Source organism: Trachurus trachurus (assembly GCF_905171665.1).
Source record: "Trachurus trachurus genome assembly, chromosome: 16".
NCBI classification, from domain to species: domain Eukaryota; kingdom Metazoa; phylum Chordata; class Actinopteri; order Carangiformes; family Carangidae; genus Trachurus; species Trachurus trachurus.
In genome coordinates this window covers 20959219-20985410 of record NC_139902.1, presented here as the reverse complement: position 1 = coordinate 20985410, position 26192 = coordinate 20959219, and the positions used below count along the sequence as shown (strand labels likewise).

General features: G+C 42.6%; 1 protein-coding gene across 2 annotated transcripts in view; it reads right to left on the bottom strand.

Moving 5' to 3' along the window:
- Positions 1-317: 317 nt before the first annotated feature.
- The window catches only part of grb10b (growth factor receptor-bound protein 10b), a 62085-nt gene continuing 36210 nt past the window's right edge, over positions 318-26192 (bottom strand). For both annotated transcript variants that reach the window (XM_083989820.1, XM_083989821.1), the window contains 12 exons: positions 11195-11351; positions 6871-6986; positions 6338-6412; positions 4557-4694; positions 4149-4259; positions 3670-3768; positions 3338-3415; positions 2975-3091; positions 2407-2473; positions 2229-2316; positions 2003-2096; positions 318-1740 (listed from right to left, as the gene is read on the bottom strand). In XM_083989820.1, the coding sequence (XP_083845946.1) occupies positions 1594-1740; positions 2003-2096; positions 2229-2316; positions 2407-2473; positions 2975-3091; positions 3338-3415; positions 3670-3768; positions 4149-4259; positions 4557-4694; positions 6338-6412; positions 6871-6986; positions 11195-11351 (1287 nt within the window). In that variant the 3' untranslated portion in view covers positions 318-1593. The remainder of the gene's footprint in view (positions 1741-2002; positions 2097-2228; positions 2317-2406; positions 2474-2974; positions 3092-3337; positions 3416-3669; positions 3769-4148; positions 4260-4556; positions 4695-6337; positions 6413-6870; positions 6987-11194; positions 11352-26192) is intronic.

Here is a 26192-nt window from a genome sequence, read left to right as displayed (position 1 = left end):
GAATATAATACATGCTATCAGCGTGGAGTCAGAATTCACTTTCTTCAATGACTTCCAGCAGGCAGGGGGTGATTTCTGGAACCAAGAACCAGGCAGGAATGAACTTTCCTCACAATCTACTGGTATCTCTGGCCTTAAGTAGATTTGCTCGGTACAACAGAGTAACACAGTTAGTGTTTCCATTGATTGACAGTGATGATGTGGGTAAAACTCCTGAAGGAGATGCTAGTGGTTATCCTCCCCCTGTGCTGTGGTGAGGACGATCAGACAAACCCCCCCCCCCCCCCCCCCCTAAAAAAAAAAACCCAACAAAAAACAAAAACAAAACAAAACAAAACAGATGCTTTCCATTGTCCCACTGTATCTTATGCAACATGAAGCTTTATGTTTGCATTGCCTGCAGTGGCAGAAAATGGAGTGACTGCATATGGCTGCACCTGCAAAACTATCTACCTGGTTTCAATTGTTCTAGCTTCATTATTTGTTGTTTTACCCTGAATGACACCGTGATTTGATTCATGCTTCTTCACTTTTGTGGAAGTTTCCTGGGAAATACTTTAGGGAAGTGAAGTGTGCAATAAAATAACAAGTACAGAAAGGCCCTACTATAGCTTAGGTAAATAATGCAGAGTTGCAAGTATCCAGAATTCAAAACAATGGACTTTAAACAACATTATTTAAGAGAATATTGATAACAATACATGACTGCGATGAATGTTTCAATAGGAAAGGAAACCCTGTATGCTGTCAGAAATTAGCAAATGATTGAAGAAATACTTTGTTCCAATAGTTCCAGAGTTTTCCTTAGCTTTTCTCTCCAGGTTAGCTTGACTTGACAAGCTTCTGTCGTCACCGATTCTCCAAAGGACTTGACAGCAACACTCTTCCTGGTGCCTCCAAATCTCATCCTTGTTGAATATGGACATGTCCTTGCATGCCTATGACACTAGAGGGCAGTGGCACCATCTCACAGTTAAGTAATGCAAAAAGCGGAGAGGTCATGCACTGTCAAAGGCCACTCCCATTTCGTTGAGTGCAAAACAATCAGCTCTCCAGCTACAGTTTATTCTTTGAGGATGCGTAGTGAAAAGTGAGAACAAGACGACGTTCAGTTCTCAGAGAGCAAAGTGGTCCAAATAAAAGCTCAAGTTGTCCTGCTGATTGTCCAGTTGAAGGGAAATACAGTCTACACTAAAAACGTGAGATCAAACCTTGAAGGATTTTGGGTCCAAGCTTATTGATGACTGTGGGTAGCAAGATTGTGGAAGATTTTGCAACAGTATTGACACAAATGGCAGTGTTCTTTTTCCTTTCACTTCTCTCTTCTTGACGGAAGAACCTCGAGAGCGAAGTTGTGCATCCGACTCCTCAAACATCCATGCAATGTAAAAGAAATCCAACGAGTCAGCAGTCTCTGGCGGACGTGACAATGTACTGTAAAACAACAACACTGAAACATCAGTCAAATTCACCAGCTTCTTATAAAGACAAAAACAAAAGAACCACCCGGTAGGAAAATTCCTTTTGTTTTTGTTTGTTTTAGGCAGAGTCAGGTCAAGTGATGGGGTCATGGGGTCAGATGATCCGAAGATGTCATAAGGCCACGACGGTGCATGGGTGTTTGAGTTTACAAGGCAGCACTCCTCTGTTGAGCTGGTAGAACTCCACCAGCTGAATCAGGTCAGTGAATTTGGTGGCGCCATCGTCAAGGCTGAAGAAGATTTGGCCGTCCTCTTCACACTGGCAGCATCAAGGGGTCAGGGTGAAAGAGAGCAGGAAGACCCCAAATGGAAAGAGAAAAGAAAGAACAAGGTGAAAAAGAGACTACTCAAACTATGTTTTTATGGTTTGGGCTTCTTTTATTATTTAAAATTTAAATTATTATTTAAATTCACACATTCCCTTTTATTTTTTCCCCTCTGATGCAAAAATACAAAAATTGTCTTGAATAAAAAGTAAAACAGACACATTTTTTCTAAAAATGACACCACAAAATACATACCGGTAGTATCTGGAAATGTTTGATTTTCTGGTGATGGCACAATGTGAGCACAAACGCCTTGGGGTTGCTCTGACTGACTCTCAGCAAAAACAACCTGTGAAACAAGAGAGGAGAACAGTGTGTGACACATATTCATAACTATTTAACATAATGTTTATACTGTTGCTGTTTGTGTTCAGTAAAGATGAAAGCCACATGTACAGTAAAACTGAACTAGCTCACTTACCCATCTACTTGTCCCTGCTGGTGGATTATGCGATGGGACTCTTCTCTGGATATCCTACCATGGAACCACAGCTGAGCTATATGGATAACTGCAGAGTGACATTAAAGTGCATTTAAATACGTGTCATATTAATTAATCATTATAATAAACAACCAATGCTACGTGTCTTTGTATTTACCTGAGCTGAGTGAGGAGTGGTGTAGAGGACTGTGGGAGCCTAATATGTTCATTCGTTGACTCCTCTTCTGAGAGAGATGCCACACACAGACAACACAACAGGGATTATTTCCTGATCCGGTACAGTATAGGACAACTTTGATTGGATATTTCAATTGTAGTGTTTCTCAATACACGGTGCTGAAATTTTTCCTAATAGGAAAGAAAAAGTCTAAATTTTAATATAAAAAGTACATGGTGATCATTTTAATTTATTGTACAGTTATTATCTCAACTTATAAATAAGACCAACATTGATATTTTGCTTTCTCTACCGTTGGTAACTATCTACACACTGTATCAATTCTACTCACTGAATTATTGTGGATGGGTTTAATACAGTCAATATTCATGACATTAATTAATTCGCACATTTGTTAGCTCAAATTAACTGAACAATCAACCAAAGGGAAATGTGCTCAGTGAATATTTAAGCAAAATAAAGAGTGCCATCTGTAGCGATCTTTTGAGCTCTGCTCCTAGCGTTGTTGACGGAGATCAAACAAAAGAAAACTGAGGTTGCGCCTCACCCTCCACGCATGTCCCTCCTCCATGGCAGCACTCTGAGCTTCCACAGGGTTGTCAATCACCCTGCCTATCCTCCCTGAGAAGTCCATTGCCACAAGGGAGTTTTCTGAGACACTCCGCTAGAGGGAGACAGAGATGCACGACAGTCAAAATGTGGATACTGAGGCATACAGTACAGTATATGCGAACAGGGAAGCAGGAGAGCTAGGGCGGAGGAATGTACAGATGCATGCAAAGGCAGTGCAATAAAAAGTAGGGTGGGCACAGGTAAGCTTTTAGGCAAATTATATTTTCCTAAACTTGTCAGACTAGTTTGTTAGAAGATGTGGGAGTGTTTCAAAGCAACGCTGTAAGAAAAAACTTACCACAGGTGCAGAGAAGTGTGAAATTAAGGTTTTTCTTTGTTGGGGAATCTTGTAATTCTGGTACAATATAATCCCGTACTGTAAAGAAAAGAAATAAAACACTCTGGTCAACAAACATTCTCAAAATCCTTAATGAGCGTATTGTAAACAACATTTACAGACAGTCTATCAGATGTGGACTCATCCTCCCCATTTCTGATCTCAGCTTTAAATTTCTGTCGGGAAACTATTGATTTTTCCAGCCAAAGTTGCAGTACCTGTGCTACGGTGTATAAGGCTGTGTGTTCTGAAAGAAACTTTGTTGTATATTCTAGACACTCTCATGGTTTTACCTTAAAGAGTCGGAAGGCAGTCATCCAACAGGTCCTGCCCTGCTCTTCCTCAGCACACAGAATCCTCAGCTCCTTCAACTCCCCTCGGCATTTATTAGGCTAATAGAGATAATACAGAGATGACGAACAACTTATTACATTACTGTATGTTGTGTAATTTTTCACCATGACCATTTATTTAATTAAACTAATAAAGATAACGAGGGAAAAATGCTCAAAATGTTTACCCTCTATATGTATGTACAGTTGTATAACACATAAATATAAGGTAAAAAAAAAAACACTTCTCATTATTCAGACACTGTGTAAATACAGCAGTAAACTAGAGCCTCTGCACTCATATATTTAGTACAGCTGCATGCCGACGCCCTTCTCAGGAGACCGGGAGCTGCACAGGATGCCGATCATTACTCAGCTCATAACGTTCCATCAGAAATCAGCTTCATCTCACTTCTTCATCTCTTTGAACTGAGACTCACCTTGATGCAGAACCCGTAGTCTGTGGGTGCTCCGTGCTGCTTTTTTCCTGTGATGACAGTGAAGATGTTGCTGTCTTCTAGGTCTGCTAGTAACTGTAGATGTCTGGGCTCCTGGAGACAGACATAATTAATAAGTCAGAACATCACAGAGAGACAGAGCCTGCAGGTAGACTGGAAGACAGAGACGCATGCAGAGAGACCACCATCAATAACAGGCAGCTTCTTTGAAGGTAATTACATTCAATCTGGAATATTTACTATGTTATTATTACTATAAACATATTATACAGTATCCATATCAATTCTCCAATGATAAAATAATGTAATTACAAAGTAAAATCAAACGTAACACATAAAAAAGATGTTCGTTCACTTGAAGATGACTGACTTGGACTGACTTGCTGTTACCTTAGAGGTTCCTTTTGTAGAACAGTAGAGTCCTGAACGCCGCAGGAACATGTAAACTTTCTTCCATGACTTCCTGCCCACCTCCTTCACATACAGATACCCCTGGATCTCTGGGCAACTACTGGTTGCTAGGAAGTTCTGAAAGAGACAGATAGGAAGCAAGGGATCAGCACACAGCACTTTGTCTTCATTCGCTCTAAAATGTCCCCTGTCAAGGAGTCCCTGCCTCAGCAGGCGATGCTGGATCACATCTTAAGCCCGTAAGCTTCCTGTCACCGACAACTGCGTTTTGCAAAAGAACAGTGTGATTGGGCTTCCTAACAGACAGCTGATGACTGAGATGGGCGGCAGCTCAGATTCTTACACGCCACGGTAGCGACCACAGTGAGGCCAGACATGCTACTGTCTGAAAAATCAAAGGGTTCAGAGGACTGACAGGATCGTGACACTGTCATGTGTACATACATTTACATGAGTACGCACAGTACGTACACTATTTATTTATTTTTTGAGCCGGGCCTGTAATTAAATTCTGAAGATATTTGTTATGCAATGTGCCTGCCAAGACAAATAAAGAACTACTGAATCAACCTACAGTACATTCCTACTGGGAACCCTTAAAGCCTCAACTGTCTGCCTAGTATTTGGAATTTGCGGTTTTCATGTTGCACAAAAATATCACACAATGAAGTGGCAGGTTAAGTTATTAGAGCTGAACTGGAATCTGTGGCTTGCGGGTAGAAGGTAAACTGTTCCAGAGGACTACTCAATATTTAAAGCACATGTTTCCCACTGTTTTGGAAACAGCTTACAATGGGCCTCACGCATGAGCATTTTCCAACATTTGTGGAGCGCAACGCTCACATGCTACATTCATTCAATCAGCTCTCATTCTGAGGTACTGCACTTTACCGTTCCATGATGACATATGGTCCTTGCATAATAGTGAACGTTGCCAACACCTGCTCGAGCTTGGGTTATAAAATAACCCAAATGCTCTCCAAACCAATATTCTTGGTTTGGAGAGCATTTTAATTGAGTGCAAAGATCCTGTGTTTAGAATACGTCAAACACTGGGGATTCCTGACACAACTCTGGCTCCCCCCGTCCCCATTCATTTATTGACTCCACTATGTAGAGCATAACGGAGAGAAACTTCTATACGATCAGCGAGGGCGTTAAAAGCTTTCTGTGAGTGGCAAGGATGAAGGGATGGATTCCACTTGTGGTTCTGTCTCTGACAGCTCCATTACATGACACAGGAGAGAGCCAGACTGCATGTAAACCCCCCGTCCATTAAGAGCAAAGCTCTTCAAAGTCCCAGGAATCTTTTTGTCTGGTCTGCTCCTGGACTAATTTCTTCATATGTTTTGAGAAGAAGTCACTGGATGGCCTGTGAGCAGCCTGCAAGGCAGATAAGTAACGTGACATACGTGTGTGAGTTTGCACTCTGTAAACACACAGTAGGCAGGTGAGGAACTGTATGTTCTATTTCTGACTGCCTAATGCCATCCATCACAAGTGTCGGACCTACGGTGCGTGTGCCGAGACAGTCATGTGTCAACAGGGGGATCAACAGTAGTTATTACTGCAGGCTCTGACGAGACACACTGTCTAAGGGTCAGAGGTGAGGTATGTCTGCTTGATTGTGCAGTATGTCGCGGGTGCTGACTCTGTGGTAAACTAAGCTGTGTGCGTGTCAGGGAGATGGGAGACAATTTGAGACAAAAGTGTGTGTGTGTGTGTGTGTGCTTGTGCTTGTGCGTGTGCGCTATACGTACCTGAAGGAGCTGAGATGGTGGAATCGTGTGATTGGTTTCCTGGCACCATGCAACCATGTGCTCGGGGAAAAACGTCTAGAGGAAGAGGAAGGTGGGGAGAGACAGAGGCAGACAGACAGACAGACAGAGAATATCAACCACTGTGACAGTAATTACAGGGTAAGGCTTTGTGACAGAAAAAGAAACGTCACGCAAATCTCATTACTACAGTCAGCTGTCATAATATTTCACAAGGATATGAAGAGAACACGCCTTTCATTTTATCTCTGAAGCAATGTGGAACTCTTAAGACTAAATAAATACTATTACAACACTTGACTGAGAACTCTATATATTGGAAAGAGTGTGACTTAATAAAACTATACTTTTACTAATTGTATTTTCAGATCAAATTATCAAAAATGTACAAAAGATGTAATAAAAATCACAAAACTGTAGAAGGAGCTTTGGCCCCAGGGGTGTTGCTTTTACAGGTTTAACATATTTCAACAAGAGGACGTCATGATAAGAAATATCTGAGAAAGAGCAAATACCAGGGGGCTTCTGAAGAATTCATATTTGGCATAGTTTTTCCTGAAGAGGAATCTGCTGTCGCTGTTCATTGAGGCTTGGACCTGGACCACCAGCTCATGGTCTTCTAGACAGCGCTCTGAGGTGAGACAGGAAGAGAGAAGGATGAGAAGATGATAGAAGCTTTTATTATTAATTATTTGAACAGTTTTTATAATTTCAGTATTTGCTCATTGAAGTGTTAAACTCTTTTTCCATACGATGCTCTATGTGAACAATGACATGAACATCTGAGTCACATCGTTTCACAAGTTCTCCGGAAGTCTGTAATGAGCAGTGCTGATACCATCATTTAAGGGAAAAATGTGTTATCATGAGTTCTTGTAAACCAGGGACTGAACGTTTAAGAGGAACTTGAAAATGAAACTGAAAGAGAGTACAGCTTATCCACCTCTACAGGTACTTTGGAAAATATGAGTAACCGATTCAAGAATTTTCTAATAAGTTTTGGTAAATGGTTTAAAGCAGCACTGAATTCAACATGAAAAGTGGTGAATAGATTTCACTTGACCTGAGTGGTGAGCTTTAAAATTGCAGTCTGGGTTCAACGGTTTGTGCTCATCAAACCAGCTGTGACCAGCCATCAGACAAAGGCCTTTTCCCGTTTAATGTAAATACAAGAGGATATGATTCAACTCAACTTGTGTTCCTGAATAATGTGGCCAAACTGCCTGCGATGCTGAAACCGGACGTGACTCATGAGTCAACTCCAACAGGGCTCACAAGTCTCCTCTGTGCTGTCTTTGATAAAAGACAACCCTTCTTTCCCCCAGAAGATTTAATTACATTTTCTAACATAACTAACTTTTTCAACACCAGTTTGGTCTGAAACCTCTTTTTGATGTGAAAATGAAGAGATTCTGTGCTGGCTGCACAACTCAATCTCACATCATTATCTCATTTCACGTGTCCTCCCGTTCTCCCTCTTTATCCCCTCTGCCACAATCTCTTTAACACTGTCACGACTCCTCTTTTTCTCTGCGTTTTATCCCATCGTCTGTCTGATGAGTCACTCATGTTCGTGACAGTGACTCACCCTGGTAACACTGCTTCACTGTCCCAGAGTTGTTAACCTTTTCGCGTTGACAACTAAGGGTCAATGTCACTTATCTCAAAGGACCATTTCATCCCTTTCAACAGCGCACCAAGAGTGGGCAGAAATGTACGGGAATAGGCCTCTCTGTTCAAACGCACTATTGTTCCTGTCTCTCTGAAAATGCTATTCCTGTCTACCACCCAGCCACATGTGCACACATTAAGTATAACGGCACATCCATGTGCAGTGCAGACTTGCAGTGTGTGCGCATGCACGTAGGCACGTACACACTTGAGCAGGAATCCCATGTGATGTCTCATCTAATACTGGGAGATGACTAAACAAATTTCTCCCTCAAACATTTCTGGGTTTCCAGTGAAACTTTGTTAAACTTAAGAGAAACATAATTCAAACACAATTACAATCAATGACCAAAAACGCAACAAGATGCACTTGACAACTACAGCAAAGACCCAGTAATCAGACAACCAAACAAATCACTGCCAAAGATACCTAAACTGGCACTGCTGTAAAAATATAATAATATAGAATGCACGATATACAGTAGATTAGACAATAGCACTATAAGGAATTCAACCTAAAATATTCCTCCTTTTCTTTTGTTAAACGTTCAGACACAAATTCACAGACGCACACCTCTGCAAATGCACACTCTGCAGTAGCAAAAGCATAACCCTTCAATTTCAACAATCAGCACGCTGCAGCTTCATCACATCTCATTTACTCAAACCTCTAAGCATGAAGTAGGATAAGTGCTTATTCCAGACCTGAAAAGAATACAGTACAGGTGCGCCCGACGAGAAGAAAAAGAGCCACAGTCAGAGATGATGCCATTCACAACCAGCCAATCTAACTATATGTGACAGCATTGTGTTGGCAGCGTTGATGAGAAATGTAATGAAATCATGATGGATGGTGAAATATTGGGTTAGAGCTTTGGGACGTGTACTTTGAATAATGCAATATATTTTCCAAAGGTTTCCTCACATGGCAGCATAACAGCCTGTGTGTGGATCTAACTGTACATTTTAGGCGCAAACAGAAACATGTATTGACACAGGCTGTCAGTTGAAATGGCAGTTTGTTTTGTTTTTTTACATACTGTATGTTTTTCACCATCCCTCCCTCTCTCTTCCTCTCTCTCTCCATTTCACTACCAGGCTCTCTGCTCTATATAAAACTGCACCCCCTTCTCTCCCACATCTGTTAAACTGTACAGACATGAGCACAGAGCGCAGGCTCAACTTGTCTTCCATAAGTGCTTTATAATCGCCCTCTCCTCAGGGGGAGGTTAGGTTTTCTAACGTTCAGCTGACCACAGCCTTTCCAAACTTACTGTTATGGTGCCAAGTCTAACACAAAATCACCCTGACACAAAGGCAAAGCTCTCCCTTCTTCTCAATGTGGCAACAGGTTAAAACTCTAGATGACGCACTAGTTTCTCACCATTGCATTGTTCTCATAATTTTAGACTCTTTCCTTGAGTCATTATGATACGACATTAAAAGTTCATAGATATAACATGAAATACAAATGAAATGCAAAAGTGCCAGCGCTCAGTGGGCTCTACTGCTAAATATACTTTTCAAATGCTCATAAATCTATAAAGGACTTGCTGTCTAACTACTGCACACCATTAAACATAAAGCTAAATGCTCTGCCACTATACTATCCCACATTTCTGAGAGGATCCAGCCATCATCGTTCAAACCTTTTCAAACTAGACTACATCAGTCCAGAGGTCTCCGTCTGCTGCAATAAGAGCTTCTATTTACAGGAGAGTGGTGTCAGTGGTTTTGCCGCTCATGAACAAAAGAACCTCTAACATCAAAGATATCCCTTTAAAGTCTTCATCAATCATCACCTCTCTGCCATGTCGTTTATAGCACTGGATCAATAGCATTACTCCAACTCTGATAATGAGAGGAGCACAAGTCGGCAAAGGTTTTGTTACAGTGTTCATCAGTTTCATCGCTTCATCTCCTAATCCATAACCTTCAGTTATCACCTTCTATTCCCTTAGCTTCTTATCTGCTGGCTTCCACTGTGAGCCCTTCATGTAATTCCCCTTCAGTAACAACTGGGGAGAAAAAAATTACATCATAATATAATCTTCTGCATAGCAATTTTCCTTCACAGGTCACTCAGTACTCAGAGTCATCTGGGGTGGAACTACACTGGATCTGTGTCCATATCCAGGATGATATTAGACCAAGACCTGAATCCAAGCAATCTTGTGACCCTGTACGAGTCGGCCAGAGTTCAAAATATCCTCTGCATGGACGATGAAATTTTATCTAAACCACCAACACCAAATTAAATTACTCAGTTATGCTAAAAAAAAGTCTGAAGATGTATACTGCTGGCGGAGAATGTTATCAATTGCTGTGTTTGTTTAATCTATGAGATTGCACCAAGGACAATATCTGCTAGTTCCCACAGAGGTGCAAGAGTGTTGGTAGGAGTTAATAAGGGCCCCTGGGAGAGGCTGTCTCCACTTACAGTAAGGCTCCTGTTTACTCGGAATAAGTGAGCTCTAACACACATTGTCTTTCACTCATTAATACAATTAGCACCAGCCTTCATGATGACAAAGTTTAGGATTATTCATGAGTTTACACACTTAAATATGTCGCGTAGCACCAACTATTCCACCTCTAAAACAACTGCTAAAACATTCCTTTGCTCTCCGCTTTCAACTGTCTCTTCACCAATCATTGGTCTGTCAATACTAAAGAAACTCTGACCTCATGTGATATGCATTATTTATTCCCATCACTTTCTGTATGCAAACAAGCCGATCAATGCGTTTAACCTGCATAACAGCGCGTGTGTGCTCAGTGTCTGCCTCGGTGGCACTGTCCTTCCTCTCCTGCGCAGTACTGCACTCTGTTACAGCAACCTTTTGCTCCACCACTGTGTTGAGATTCATTAGATCACTGGACATGATGGCTCTGATCTGTGCAGTATGTGCATGCACTCATGCTTGAATACATGCCTGCGTGAGAACATGCGCCTGAACCTTCTGCCTCAAGTATACAGGCGGCGGGCATGCAAGCATACATGGGAATACACCTGTGTATGTCAGTGATCGCCTTGCATTTCTTAGCTGACCCAAAACGTCCATGGGTGTCTGTGCGGGCAAGTGAGTCTGCTCATGTGTGTTGATTTGTGCTTTTGTGTGGGTGGGTGTGTGCAGTGTTTCAGGCCTGCAGGGTTCTGCCCCTTACCTAGCCCTAGCAGCGGGTGGTGTTCAACAAGTGCCCAACTGTTGTCATCCACACAATGGCTTTTATAAACCAGGAGCTGGCACAGGTCCCTGGCTGTCATGTCGGCTGGGATCTCCACCACTTTGCCCATGCCGTCTTCACTGAAGATCTTCACAATCTGTGCAGAGAAAACAGAGATTATTGTAAGGTAGTCTGGTAAACTAAAAAAAAAAACATGACAGAGAAATGGCAGAGGCATCATAACTATAAAGAAGTCCTCATGATAAAAAAAAACAGAACACATACATATATACAGAAACATATTTCCTCGTTGAATGACATATGGGTTTTGACTATTCGTTTTTATGGTATACTAAGTTGTGATAAAGTTATTTAACACAAACCGTTCTTGAAAACTATGCGCAATATGCGAGTGAAACCAGCAATTTTCTTAAAACACTAGAATGGCAGTTATCAATTGTTCCCTTTACACTATAGCATATACTATATAGCCTTGTAATTATGGCAAACAATTCAAAAGAACACACATTCAAGACTATGTAGTAATTGTGGTGTTAGAAATCACAGACAAGCATTTCTTAAAGCAACTTGTTAGCGTAATACGATAGCAAATATGCCGCAGTGTATAACAAGTGTTTGCTCTTGTTAACACAAAGCAGGACTGTCTAAGGCACAAGTGTATATGTTGTATCTTAGGGGGAAGTAAGGATGACGTTTCCAATAATAGCTTATCGAGAAAATATATGCAAGTATCCGATAATAAGACATGACCAGTGAATATGCGTATAGCTCAACTTCATTTTTTCCCTAACTTAATATGTTGAACTTTGGCCAGTAATAGAGATATCGAATCTCAGAATGAATTTTGTTGAATAATTCATTACATATTTTTTCCAGCTCATGAATAACTCCTGTTTTCATTTTGTTCACATTAATAATATGGACTCACATATTCTGTGGTAATACTTATGCGCTGTATGCATAGGCAACGGTATGAGGTTTATATAATGTATAATGCAATAACATGTCAGGTGATGAACAGATGAAACCCCTGTCTGAGATCTTATCTGCGTAGAAGACACACATTCTCCACCGGACATTTCTCTAGTCTGTATTAAACAGAAGGTGAGGTTCCCTTTGTTCAATACACCCCATAGCCCAGAAATTATAATATCTCTATTGTGATAATTAGCCGTAAATCTACTTCCACTGAGTGTCTACACATTGGCTTTTCACAAGGAAACCATGCAGTCACATTCATAGGACACACAGCTCATGGCCCACAGAGGAAACTAGAGCAGCCTACTTAACCTGCAGAGGAATCTAGACTTGTTAGCCTACACAGAAATCCAGCCTACTAAGCCTACACACGTAATGTATGCATGCTTCCCACATAATACATCACGGCAAAGAAAATTCTGTTCTCTTCCTGAGCAAAGACGCAGTTTACAGCATCACAGTTTGCACAAACCAGGCCTGAGGCGGCTCTATCTGTCCAAAATGCTCAAGACAAGAAGACAAGGGAACCTCAATCATTCAAAGCTGCTGATGTATTTGACTGTCGTTTTTATTGCTCTGCTCACATCTTGAGAAGAGACAAGTTGTCTTCAGCCTCGGAGGTATTTACACATCCCATTTCTCGCCTCTGGTTAAACATAGCAGTACTTCAAAGAGAAATGCACTTAAAATGTGAAAAGCGAAGGAGGCAAACAGAGGCAGAGAAAGACCACAAGGAGAGATAAGAGACACTGAAAAAGAGCAGTCTTACCTCTACGGCCCGCAATAGGCAGCAGTCCGGGGAACACGAAGGCATTTTTGGACTGAGCCTGGCTCCCCACACACTCACTCACTCTCACACACTCACTCACACACAGTCACTGACGACAGAAACGCTTGCTGTTGTGTCGCCTTGTCTCCTCCAGAAACAGAGATACAAATTTGAATGGCAACAGTTGACAGTTGCGGTGGTGCTACCTGTCACATAGCCTGGAGACTAGTCGTCCAGTCTATCTAGGCCGCTGGCTCAGTCTAAAAAAAAAAAAGAAAGGAAGAAAGAAAGAAAAAAAACTGTCTATGTGACCTAAAGCTGGTGTCTGTACAGCTCACAGGACAGAGCCACAGAGACAGCGATCGGATGGCAGCAGGTACAGTATAGTGCTTCCAGTGCCGGTTGAGTCTGACAACTATCTTTCCTTCTCTCCCTCCCTCTTTCTCTCTCTCTCTCTCTCTCTCTCTCTCTCTCTCTGTCTCTCCCCCTCACAAAGGGTTACAGCCTCAGCCACGGGCTCCGAGGCACACTGAATCAAACCACACGCTCACCAACCAATCATAAGGCTGCAGCAGGCTGATGTAATCATTCCCACACAGACCCAGGCGTGCGCACACACACACACACACACACACACACAGAGGCACATACACTCCCTGAGAGGCACACTCACTCCAGCAGACACACAGACGCACAGTCATGGACAGACACAGCCAACTTTTTCAGACCGACCTCTTGCGAGCTCCCTGCTTCAGTTTCTTTTCTGAGCTCCAAGCGAGGGGGTTCATTTGAGAAGGGTGTGAGGCAGTGAGGAGGAGGAGGAAGGAACATAGGAAGAAAAAAGATGAAGGAAGGAGTAAAAAAAAAAAAAAAAGTTTGTCTTTGTCACTTTTCTTGTTTCCAAGGCTTCAAGTGAGGGCTTGTTGGCAACTAGGTTTTTCTCTGCTTCTCTTCCTCTCCCTCTAGTCCTACCTCCTGTCCTCCCTCCCTGTGGCTTAACTATGAACTCCACAGTCAGATCTCTCTGCCTCTCACAGCAGTAACAAGACTCATTACAGAGCAAATGAAATGAAACAAACCTGGAGCAGCACTTGAGCACTACGACCTTCTCCTCCTCCCCTGGTGGCTCGCTTTGTGCCAACATTCTTTCTCCACACAGAACAAAAAAAAAACTGAAGACTTTTGCACGCACACACACTCACACACAACCCCCCCACCCCCACCCCCAACTCCTTCTTTTAACTCCGATATTTAATACGGCATCACACGGTCAAAAGCCCTGACACACCCCGTCTGGGAGAGGTGAGAACAGCTCTATGCTATCCTTGAAGTAACTTCTTTTATTTGTCTACTTTTTTGTGTGTACGTGTGTGTGTGTGTGTGTCTGCTTGTACGTGAGTTGTGTAAGTCTAATTCAGGGAATAAACACAGGTCAACAGAAGGAAGGAGGAAACAGTGGTCAAAGTGGTCGAAGAGATACAACTTAATTTACTATAGTGGGAAACTTTGGGGAGAGGTGGAGGGGGAGGCTGTGGCACGGGGAGGGGAGAGACAGAGAGAAGTGTGTGTATTATTGCATGTGCACATAGGCACATGTGTATGTGTGTGTGTAGTGTGGGATAAGGAGAAACAGGAGACAGACGGACGTGATAAGTTAAGGGAAAAGGAGTGGGAAGCAAACACACAGAGAGAGAGAAAGAGAGAGAGAGGGAGGGAGACTCTGTGGTGACACAGTGCGGCAAAATGTGTAGTATGAATGCTTTCTACTGTTAGCTACATATCAGAGGCTGCACAGCTGTCTCTCTCTCACCCACCCCCTTCCTGCCACCGCACTCACACCGACCAAAGACACACCCCCGTGCCTATACGTCACAGTTAGTCAGCCAGAGGGGAAAGCCCCAAGAAGGCAGCACGTATCACACATGCTTGCTGCTCAGGTTTTAACAGACAGCGCTGCCATTGGTCCATCAGTCAATCAGTCCACTGACGTCAAACCTTTTGATCTAGAGTGTGTTGAATTTCCACAGTGTTTAAGAGATGGGAGCGATACTCCAGAAATAAGATTTTTGTTTAGACAAAAGCAAGGACCCAATAAACTCTCATGTTGACTTGGTGGTGTCGACACAGGTTGTAAGGTAAGAGATGCCATCAAACGTACGGTGATGACAAACTAGTGCCAGGAGGCTTGGGAAGTACAGGGAGTGATCAGGACAAGCAGAAGGTATAGCTGGTAGGAAGAGGCATTAAAAATAGTAACCAGCGTCTGCAGGAGCTCATCAGTCATCAGGAAAGTATCTCCACGTCTCATGACAGAGACCACCTCATCGACGTCTCTGACTGTGACTGGTGATTTTAACGGTCAGATGATACAGATCAGCTGAGAGTGTGCGTGACTTCAGAGCCTGACCTGAACTAACACAATCCTCCCGCCTTGTTGTCTGTCATAAGCCGCCATCACAGGGGCCAACAAATCAAATGATCAAATGTGAGAATTATTTTTTTTATTTTTGGGTTAGGGTCATCTTGACAATACCGTTAGCCTCAGGAGTGGAAGGAATGAGAAAGCAGACCAACAGTGATGACTGCGGAGTGACACATTTCAACTGACCTACTCTACTTTTTTGGTCTTCTTCTTCCTAGAGGCAAAGAATAGACACGCAGGTAAAAAGGGATCCAGGCAAATGTGAGGGAGGAAGGAAGGAAGGAAGGAAGGAAGGAAGGAAGGAAGGAAGGAAGGAAGGAAGGAAGGAAGGAAGGAAGGAAGGAAGGAAGGTTTTTTTTTGATCTTCTAATGCTTTTGACTGTGTCCTCATTTAAGTGGAAGAGCGGAACAGAGCAGGGCCTCTCAACTTCTCTGATGACTCAGGTCTGATAACTGCCCTGTGATGTAATCCCCCAGGGAGAGGCTGAGAGCTTCAGGCGCACACACATACACACAGACTAGCACAATCAGACACACAGGCAACCAGATGTGCTTGGTCACGCGTACACATCCTGAGACACACTGCTAAGCACATACATATTTCACATTTTGTGTATATTACACTTGGTGCACGTACTGTAGAACCATCCTCTTTGGCAGACTTGCACAGACACAGCTAGACAGAAACTCGACAGGCATAAAAAAAACACACACACAAAGAGAAAGTAAACTGCGTGAGGACCTGCTTTGTGCAAACTGAAATATGTACACAAGCATGTGTGTGCACGCCCAGCAGCTCACACGCATCCATCCACACACATCCATCCTCGTTGGGAATTGGCTGCAGCTCTATAAATAGTTCCAGCGGTATTACGTACAAATTACAAGCCATTACATCAGATAGGAGTTACTGTGGCAGATTATGATTCTAAAAGACTATTAGCCATAGGCATACAAGCCTGCACACAAGTTAGGATCCATTACATGTGGGCAATGTTGTAAAGCACTTGAGATACAGCATTTAACCTGGGTAACAGCTGGCGCAGCTGGAGAGGACAGCTACTGCAAAAAAGCAGCATCATGAAACAAAATCTAACCCATGCATAGTTATTCCAAAAAATACTTGTTTTTTTATATAAAAAATGTGTCATGTAAATTCATCCTTCATGCCAGCTCCCATGTCTACTCTTCCTGGAATGCTGAAGCAACAAGGGAATTTTCCGGTGAACACGCACAGGGACTTTCTTGCCCTGAGTTGATCCTGCAGGCTGTGAACAATTATGGCCTATCCTAACTTTAACCCCAGCCTTTAAACGAACCTCAACAGCTTGTACCCTCAGCATCTGACTGGCTGAGCCTGTTGGTACCAGTATTGCCACAATATCTGGTTCCCCTTCACTTACTGTTGACAGTTGTGTTGTGAGCTCATGTTTGTGACCTTGTTATCAGGGAATTTTAAAATGAAATCCACCAGCCCTGATAATGGCTGACAGCACCTTTTTGCATTTAAAGCTAACAAATTATATTGAATAGACACAAGGTAGAAAGCTGGTGAGGAATTTTTACTAGTTTCAGTTATATATTTTTTTCTATAGGGGCAGACAAATCTAACATAGGTCCATAACAAAGAATGAGACTGATGTTTTGTTACAGTTAGTGTTCTTTTTTAACTCTTGTACCTTGTTGAGTTATTATACATGTACTATGTCATGTCTAATTAAAACAGTCAGTGGTACACTACAGCTATACAAGTAAAGTAATGCACTGTAGAAATGCATTATCTGAGTAAACCCTAACCCTAGGTATTAAGTAGCACATTGCACAGTTTGACTGCACTGGTCTTTTCTCGTTGGCCAAATGGAAAATTACAAGGTGCTGGCTTTTGCAGGTTATCAGTCTTGCCAAGACAAACCCTTCCACTCAACATCTGCTCCTTCTCTGTCTTACGAAACAATAACAAAGAACTGCAGCCATTTATAAGCTGATTTGGCTCACACGACCCACCCCAGCTCCATATTCCCATGAACAAGTGCCCTCTATAAAGCCCCTCCAACTGTAATGTGGTGCTGTGTGTGGCCCGGGCCACCCCTGGAAAATGACGACCGGATGATGAGATGGAGAAACAAAAACCTGAATGAGCCTCGGACAATTGGCCGTCCCCGCTCAGCGGCTGTAGTCAGCAGGAGCGGGAGGCAATAGCCAAGAAAACTCTGCTGACTCATGAGGAAGAGATGGTGAACTGTCCCTTGTCATCCAATTACAGCATCAAATTAAGACCCAAGACACAGAGTCCTATCTGGGCTCAGCGAAGCAAAAGAAGGCAGAGAGGGATTTAGTGGGAATAGTGAAAGCGGGAATAGGGAGGGAGGAAGAAAGGAAGGACGGAAGGAAGGGAGGGAGGGGGTAAGAGAGAGGGAGGGATAGCATATAGAGAGAGATGTATTGAGAGAAACCTAGGACAGTGGCAAGCTGCCATCTCTGCCACTGTGCAGCCATGCATCAGACCATACAGTGTATGTTGGGATAGTTAGCTCACAGAGCCTGCTCTGTCTATAAACAATGGAGTCTTAACACCCACTCAGAAAGTTGAAGGTCAGAAGATTCTGGAGATGAGACAGGTCAGATTTAATTAGCAATACAGGTCAGGTTGCAAAAATTTAGCTCGGAAAAATAATTGAATGAGTCATAAATAACATCTATCTGTGATGAATCTATTTAATGCACGACTATTATCCATGCATCTCTCATAACAGGAAAATAGGCATTTTTTAGCCGTTGATGTTTTGTCAGCTCATATGGCCGTCCAATACTTCTGGTGACCCGTGAACCATAATATCTTTCGCATATCAAATGTTTCAAAATTTGTCTTCTCAGAAAGTTTGAAACAAAATATCCCTGTAGAAAGGGGGCTTTTTAATTTAGTTTATTTCAATTCTATAAAAAGGTTTTAGCAGTAAAAAGAACATCTGTCTTTACTCAAACTAAATCTGAACATGTACAGGATATGGCCAGACACCTCTTAAAAGCCTTTTAGAGAGGGTTATGACAATGCATGAGACATCTCTTCTCATCTCTTCTCTATTTACTGCAACTACCTGCTGAGAAACAACCCACACACAGCCAAATATTTTTCCAAAAGGAGTGAAGTTGGAGCGGATGCTTAATTGTCCCTCAGGGCTGATTGCCAGTAAACCCCGGACAGCCTTGTCCTCAGTCCTTTCAGACCATCACTGATTTGGAGCCATTGTCCAATTACAGCAGGAGGGCATGAGGAAGGGGGGCAGGGGAATTGTAATTGGGCAAACAAAGGATGACATCACTGGCATGATTATGGCGATACACTGGAAATGGTCCACTGGTTGTGCAGAGATCTATTGCACTGTGCCCTCATATGTAAGTTGGTCTGTAAATTGGAAACACCAATCTACAACAAATCTAATTAGAGCTTGTATTCCTTATAATCGTGTTGGTAAAACTTACAAACAGCATAAAAAACACAAGTAACAATAGTTCTGTGGCTGAATTGTATATAGTACAATATACTATATAGTAAAGCTATTTGAATAAATAGCAATAATGAATTAACACAACAGTTCAACAACATTAAGGGAAAATATCCCCAGCTTCTTGTGTTGAGCATTACTAGCATCACCAGGCACAACTACAAACAATCATTCCCCATTCAGAGGAATCACAGTATGTGCCACAGCTCTGTACATACTGTCCTCAATAAAGGGAAGTTCTCTTCTGGAGGCGCGAGATCACAGTGTCTTCTGCCTGTCACTCTCTCTCTTTCCACTGACACAAATCCCTGCTTTAAATCAATGTGGCATGTCCACCCTCCTCAAGTTTTCTATTAATTTTTGTGACAATTCAAGTGAGGAGCCAAGGAACACACGCACGCACACACGGAAGTGACACTTGTGCAACAAAATGAGACTAAATGAGTCCTCTGACTCAGCTTTTAACCATGAACTGTTTCTCCCTCATTAAACTTTCCCCATTTTGTCTGTAACACATTCATTTGTTGGCTTCCCAACTTTCCAAAAGAATGAACATATTAATAGTTAAATATAAAATAAAGTGCTTCCTGTGATACGTGCCAGATGAGCAATGGAGCAACACAATAGCCTAATAAAATGGCTCCATGTAATGAATTAGCATTTACCATTTATTACTTTTTGTTTTCTCATTTTCTGTTTTCCTGCTTCTTCCTCTTTCTTCCCTCTTTTTTCTGCCTCCTCACAGCAGCAGCTTCAGAAATCTGAGCTGTCCTACTTTCCCTAAGAGAGAGAGAGAGAGAGAGAGAGGATAGAAAGAGACAGAGGACAGAGGGAAGGCAGAGAGAGGGAGCTGCAGTCCCGATGACCTACATGAGTCCAACAGCTCTGTTCAGCTTTGGCCAGCTGAAATGCCTACAGGCAGCAACACATTGCTCTCTTTGTGAAACACATAGACACACACACACAAACCTAGACACATGTGTGTACACCTGCAATCACACACTAATGAGTGTGCATGCACTCTATTAAACAAAAACGCTAAAAATATATTTATTAAAAAGTTGTTATTAAACTCAAAGTTGTAACATCTACACAAAAGAAAAAACAAGTTTTTCAAATCAATATTGGTTTGCAGGATCAGCAGCCACAGACACACACATATTTGACACTCACACCAACTAAAATACAGAGACAGAGACAGGGGGAGCGAACTCGATCAGGGATTCCCATTAGCTGCAGGAGTAATGGGATCTGCTTCCCTGTTAGCTGGGTGAGAGTTGTGCCTTCTAATCTTACACTGCCTGCCTACTGGGACCAGGAGTGAAGGATGGACCATTAAAGGTGCATCATCCCCCACTGCCTGGGTGGTCCAGCCATGCTCCCGTGGAAAGACATACATTTAGTTAAATTTAATAAAAGGAATGAACCAAGCACATGATGAATTATTAACCATTTTCTGATATTTAAAGCTTGTGGTTTCCTACCATTACCCCAATGAAGAATTTAAAACTCTCAGAATGGGATCCCCTCATAAATCTATCACTAAAATATTAATGTGATGATATAATTTAATGCTGGGATAAAAGGAACTTTCACTTATATCTACTGCATCTACTTGACAGTCGGCCCCATTGATTTATTGATTGTCTGGCATAATGTAGGCTACTCTTGGAGTCTAGCTGCTCTTGTTTGGTTTCCTGGTGGCCTTGGTTTAAGATCGGAGTTGTTAGATTTACTGTGAACAAACTCACTGGCTGACCCGTTTCTGCAGAGCTTAGTTCACCACACTCCAATACACTGCCTCTTGAAATCCATCAACAATGCCATGATTGTAGTTTTATTACACCATTTTCTTGCAGCACCAAAGCAGATTGGTATCTGTTTTCAATGTCTTTCCAGAGTGCTTGTATTAGCAGCCGCTAAAGTCACCCTTTGTTGCATGCGAGAAATGCATAATCACTGCAGCTGGAATTTATTCAATGTATGTTTATGTTGGTGCTTTTTTTTAACTGGCTCAGAGCTATCATGTGCAGTACATCACATGCAGTTTTTTTTTTTTTGCTACACTCCAGGCAGATGGTTCAGTGTTAGCTGTGACACTGACCTATTTCCCACTGGAAGCGCATATTTTAATTTGGCATATAACGGGATCATTTTCATACTAAAATTTTGTCTCAATCTATTTGCATAAGTGAGATGGTTCTCCAAGAGGCAGCCACAGAATAATTTCTGTGGATCAAATATTTGTGATAGTGTCAAGCTATCCAAGCACTGCTACTGGTAATATTCCTTTTCTGTATACATGAGCTATGAGATGTCGAATTGTTTCCAAGTGGCTTTGTCCAGCGCCAACATGTAAGTCTTATTTATTCAAACTGAGCCATTACTCGGACTAATCTTCCTCACCTACCTAATTACTCAGCAACAGGCCGTGTGTATTAGCGTGCCTGCCTGTGCATGTGTGTTTGTGTGTGTGTGTCTCTGTGGCAGTAGCAGGTCTAGCTAGCAGGTCGAGGCATGTTTCCATTTAGCGGTGAGGGATAAATATGGCCCTGACACATGAGATGTGCCAGACTCAACCACAACCTGCCTGGCTCTCCTCCAGGTGGCATTTGTTCAGCAGCAGCCAAACAATTTGTATGTCACAGAAATGAACGCTGTAAATCCAATCAGTCACTCAATGCAATTTGTGTATACATCGGTGTGTGCACGTGGGCTTGTGTGTGTATATGTGTCGAGGGAGAGAAAGTGAACAGAGAGAGACATGTATGCTGACAAAGGGTTACTGTACTGTCTGTCTGCTCCACCTCTGCCACAAAGAGCATCAGATAACATGCAAGTGTGTGCATGTGTGTGCATAAGGGAGAGAGAGGGGGTGGGGGGAGATATAATTTTAGGAATAATGAAGCCAACAGGCAGGCATGCATCAAATATACACACATGGATGCACGCACGCACAAGCTCAATAAAGCATCCAGTTTGAGCGCATTATTTATATTCACATCAGTTACAAATAATCAGGAAGACATAAACAATCCAAAGTGGCGTAAACAGTCCAAATCACACACACACGCACGCGCACGCACATGCAACAAACATAAACACGACTAGCCAGTGATTACACAATAAAAACAAGTGTCTGTGTGTGTGTGTGTGTGTGTACGTATGTGTGTGCGCTCTGTGTTTCACTTTAAGATCCATTTAAAAAGAAGCAGGCTGCTGGAAGAGTGAGCCAACAGATTTCTGGCGCTGTGTCACCTTTGATCTCCCTGCACAGTGCAGCCTGCAGAACACATCAGCAGCACAATGAGAAGCAGAACACACACACATACACAGACACAGACACACACACACGCACACGCACACACACACGTCTATATACTGCTGCACTGCTTGTAAAGACAAATATACATACATCAGGCAAACACACACACCATACACAAAGCCGAACCTCCTCACAAACACACCCTTACTTTGAAACACACACACACACACACACACACACACACAGGCCTGCAGACGTTTCCCACACATTGAGGCCAACAGTTTGGGCATCGACAGCATTCCATTCTGCTTTTCCGTTTACAGTGGAAAAATCTGCCCTTTGACCCAGAGCATTTCCAACATTCAGGAAGGAAGCAGCCAGGGAATGCCATGCTTCAGCGCGAAGAGAGTGAGAGGAGGGATGGATCGATGCCCAGCGTTTATGTACTGGGTGTTCCTCCTTTAAATCCTGGTGCCTTCTATTTCAGCAATGGATGCTTCAAGGAATTCAGTTAAGGTTCCTTTGTTAAATTGATAATTCACATACTTCAACGATAAAGATTTCGTTTCTCAGAGGCCACTTGGCAATGAGGTGATTTTGTTTTTAGTTTTATCCTATGACTCTGTTAAATGAGTGCGTGCGATGTGAGAGGGTTGCTCTCAGTAAAAAAATCCCACACAGAATTATCACCCCTGCAGCTGCCCTCTGCCCCACAGAGTAATTAATTAAGCTTCTTTTCAGCTAATTGTTGTGGTTTTACAGAAAGAAACAGTTTTGGTTTGCTCTCACTCCCACTCGCATCAGTGTTACGTTTGGCTGCAGCACCAAAAAGACAAAATGGCTTGTGAATATAGATGTCGCAGCCACATTGTTCTGGTGGAGACCAAATCTGAGCTAAGACGAGAGTGGATACTGGGACTTCATTTCCTGTGCCTACACATTTTCTAACATGTTTGACACACCAACTTAAACCTGTTTTGGTCAGGATATCAATTAAAACAAGTTGAAACTCAAGCTCTAATTTTCTGAAAAGAACACTTTAGTTAGCGAGGATGAGACCCTTGAATGAGACCTTTAGAAAGTGCTCATGGACTGGCGATATGATGAAAAAATGTAAAGTCCTATGAAATTTTGCCTGATAAATTCTTAACAGATATCCTTCAGCTGCTTGGGTGGACCAGCAATATAAGTGAGAATATGCAACAGTCATATTCTGCTGCAGCATTTCTGGTGTTCTGATAATAATCATGGCTTTTTCAGCAGCTTCTATGCAAAGCGAGACAGTATGTTGTCTATTTCATCATGTCCTTGTTTCTTCTTTCTGCCCTGAGTGAGTCATTCAACTAAAGTTAATAATACAACATATCCAGTCTAACTCGAGCCCAGGAATAATGAATTTAAATTCAGGTTCATTTAAAACAGATTTCATTATTTCTACAAGCTGGGGTGGTGGCTGTTAGCATCATGAGCTCATCATTTAAATTATATCTCAGTACAGTTCACTTGATACTGGAAGCAGTCACACATGCTTTTTTGATAAGTAGGTGTCAGAGCTTTGAAGTCTGGCTGACTCAACTACAGGCAAAGTTGTGCAGACAGACACACAGAGAGAGAGAGAGAGAGAGAGAGAGAGAGAGAGAGAGAGAGAGAGAGAGAGAGAGAGAGAGAGAGAGAGAGAGAGAGAGAGAGAGAGAGAGAGAGAGAGAGAGAGAGAGAGAGAGAGAGAGGTGTTAGGAAAAGTGAGAGGAGGCAGAAAGGTGATCAGCACCATCATCATTAGAGTAAATGTCAATGATCCCTTCAGGGATACTGTGGCACAGCGGTGGCCAAGAACATAATCCAGATGAGAAATAGACAGAAAAAGATACTACCGTGATTTTACCTGCTGATGCACATGGGGGTGTGTATCAGAACTATATTTATATCTATATTTATTTACATTTACTGATTGACAAGGTATCCGCAGCACAGCCGTGTTACCATTGTCCAAGTTTCTTGTGTGTCGGGTACTTCTACACCCTGATTATGTGTCTGTACATGTTGCTCTCACCTCTAAACCTAACACTATAAATAGATGCAAAATTTGCAGAAGCCTGAACATTTGGCATACTGTTCTGTGGCTGTATCCACTTTCAGAAAACACATGACAGGTACGATATTTGTGTGACCCTGAACATTTTTTTTTCAAGCTGTACTCGACCAAACTCTCTCTATCTGAAGAATAATAAGAAGGGATTGTGAAGAGATGCGCACAGAACAGACTGCTAGCAGGTTTGTTTAAACTTGCATTACATTAGTTCTAAGACTGGGCAATGATGCTGGAAGTGAGCACCAACAGCACATTAGCTAACATGATTAGTGCCAACCCAACCTCCACTGCTCGTCTGGCACCATGCACTATTTTGGGCCTCTTACTTCATCATGTGTTCATCGTGTGAGCTGAATTGTCACACACCCCACTGCACCAGTTCAAATCAGCAAGAATTTTAACGGGAAGTCAAAGTTTGGAGTGAAGGACAAAGGGGAGGAGGGATGACGGTGCAAACCCCCGTGACAGACAGAAAGATAAACACCTACATACAGTCCAAGACACACAGAGATAGACAGAGCAATGGGCCGATAATGAAACACAGACTACAGAGGCAGAGACAGGGCGTGGGGATCCTGCCATACCATAGAGCACAGTGAGCTACAGGACATCCAGTCCAAGTACAGTAAATCCAACAAAATCTGGCAACCCAGTGATCAAATCAGTGTTCCCACACTAGAATGACTGGGGCAGCTCTGGGAACACAGTGTCCAAGTAAGTACATAACAGCACTCTCTACTGCTCTGCTAAGGACAGACTGTCGAGAACTTAGACTGAGTAAATTAATGGATATACTGGCTAACTGCCTTGCATTCAGGGCTTCTTATAGGTTTTTCCATTGCACGACATGGATTACACACGCCAAGCCTCTAGTACTTTCTTAAGTGTTGTGTGGTTGTAATACCTGCTTTTTGGCCAGTCGGCTGTGTATGGAAAGATGTATGTCGTTTTAAAATTCCATGAAACCCAGGTTATGTTTGTAGTAACTCTTAGTGGTAACAGGAAGTCAGTTGTTTCTGGATGTGTGCCCGTCTGTGCACACTTTCACACATTCCACACTGGACTGATGCCAGTGCTCATAGATGGCACTTTGATGCTCTTAATCATCTTGTAACTCTAAAACTAACTCAGTGTATTCATTCTGATTTAGACTTGAATGTTTAATTGATGATATACTTCAAAACCTGAATACATTACACTTTTATTTTAGATTCCTCTCTTTCAGAGTGTACAGGTAAGTGGACAAACCAGAGAGAGCAGTGCTATGAGTGGAGAAATGAAGGAAGACAGGAGGGAGAGGACAGAGAGGGGGGGGGGGTAGGTAATTGGGAATCATAAGGCCGTGTCAAACAGCTTGCCCAGTGATTCCTGACAAGCCCTGCACTGCATCCCCATGCCTCCTGCACAGAGGCCAAGCAGTGAGGTAAGGAGGAACAGAGGGACAGAAGTATGAAAGTCTGTCAGAAAGCGCCTGGAGGTTGGAAAATTCAGTAAACTAAACAGAGAAACTTCTCAACAGCAGGCTGTGCTGACTGGACAGGGAGAGGGGTAGATAGAGACAGACTGGCAACAAGAGATAAAGACAGAGAGAAAAAAACTGGCACTAAACAGAGCACATGTGGTTGAAATGATTAAGGTCAGGGGTCCAAGAGAGTGGGCTGGGGAGCATAATTAACCTGCTCACCACCCCACTTGTCAAACCTCAAACAGATCACCAAGTTCTCCTTGTATGACTTGAGGGAGGACTTTGTGTTTGTGAGAAAGCAATGTGACTGCGTCTCTGCATGCTTTACAAAGCTGGACCCCAGAGGCATGTGTGTGTGATGAGCCTGCTCCGCAGGAGGTTTTTGCAGTGGAAAGGTGCTGAATTGAATTTCCACTAAAGAACAACCACAATGAGACATACTTTCCATTGCCATCAACAATGAAGAGACACTGCCAATGCTGTAAA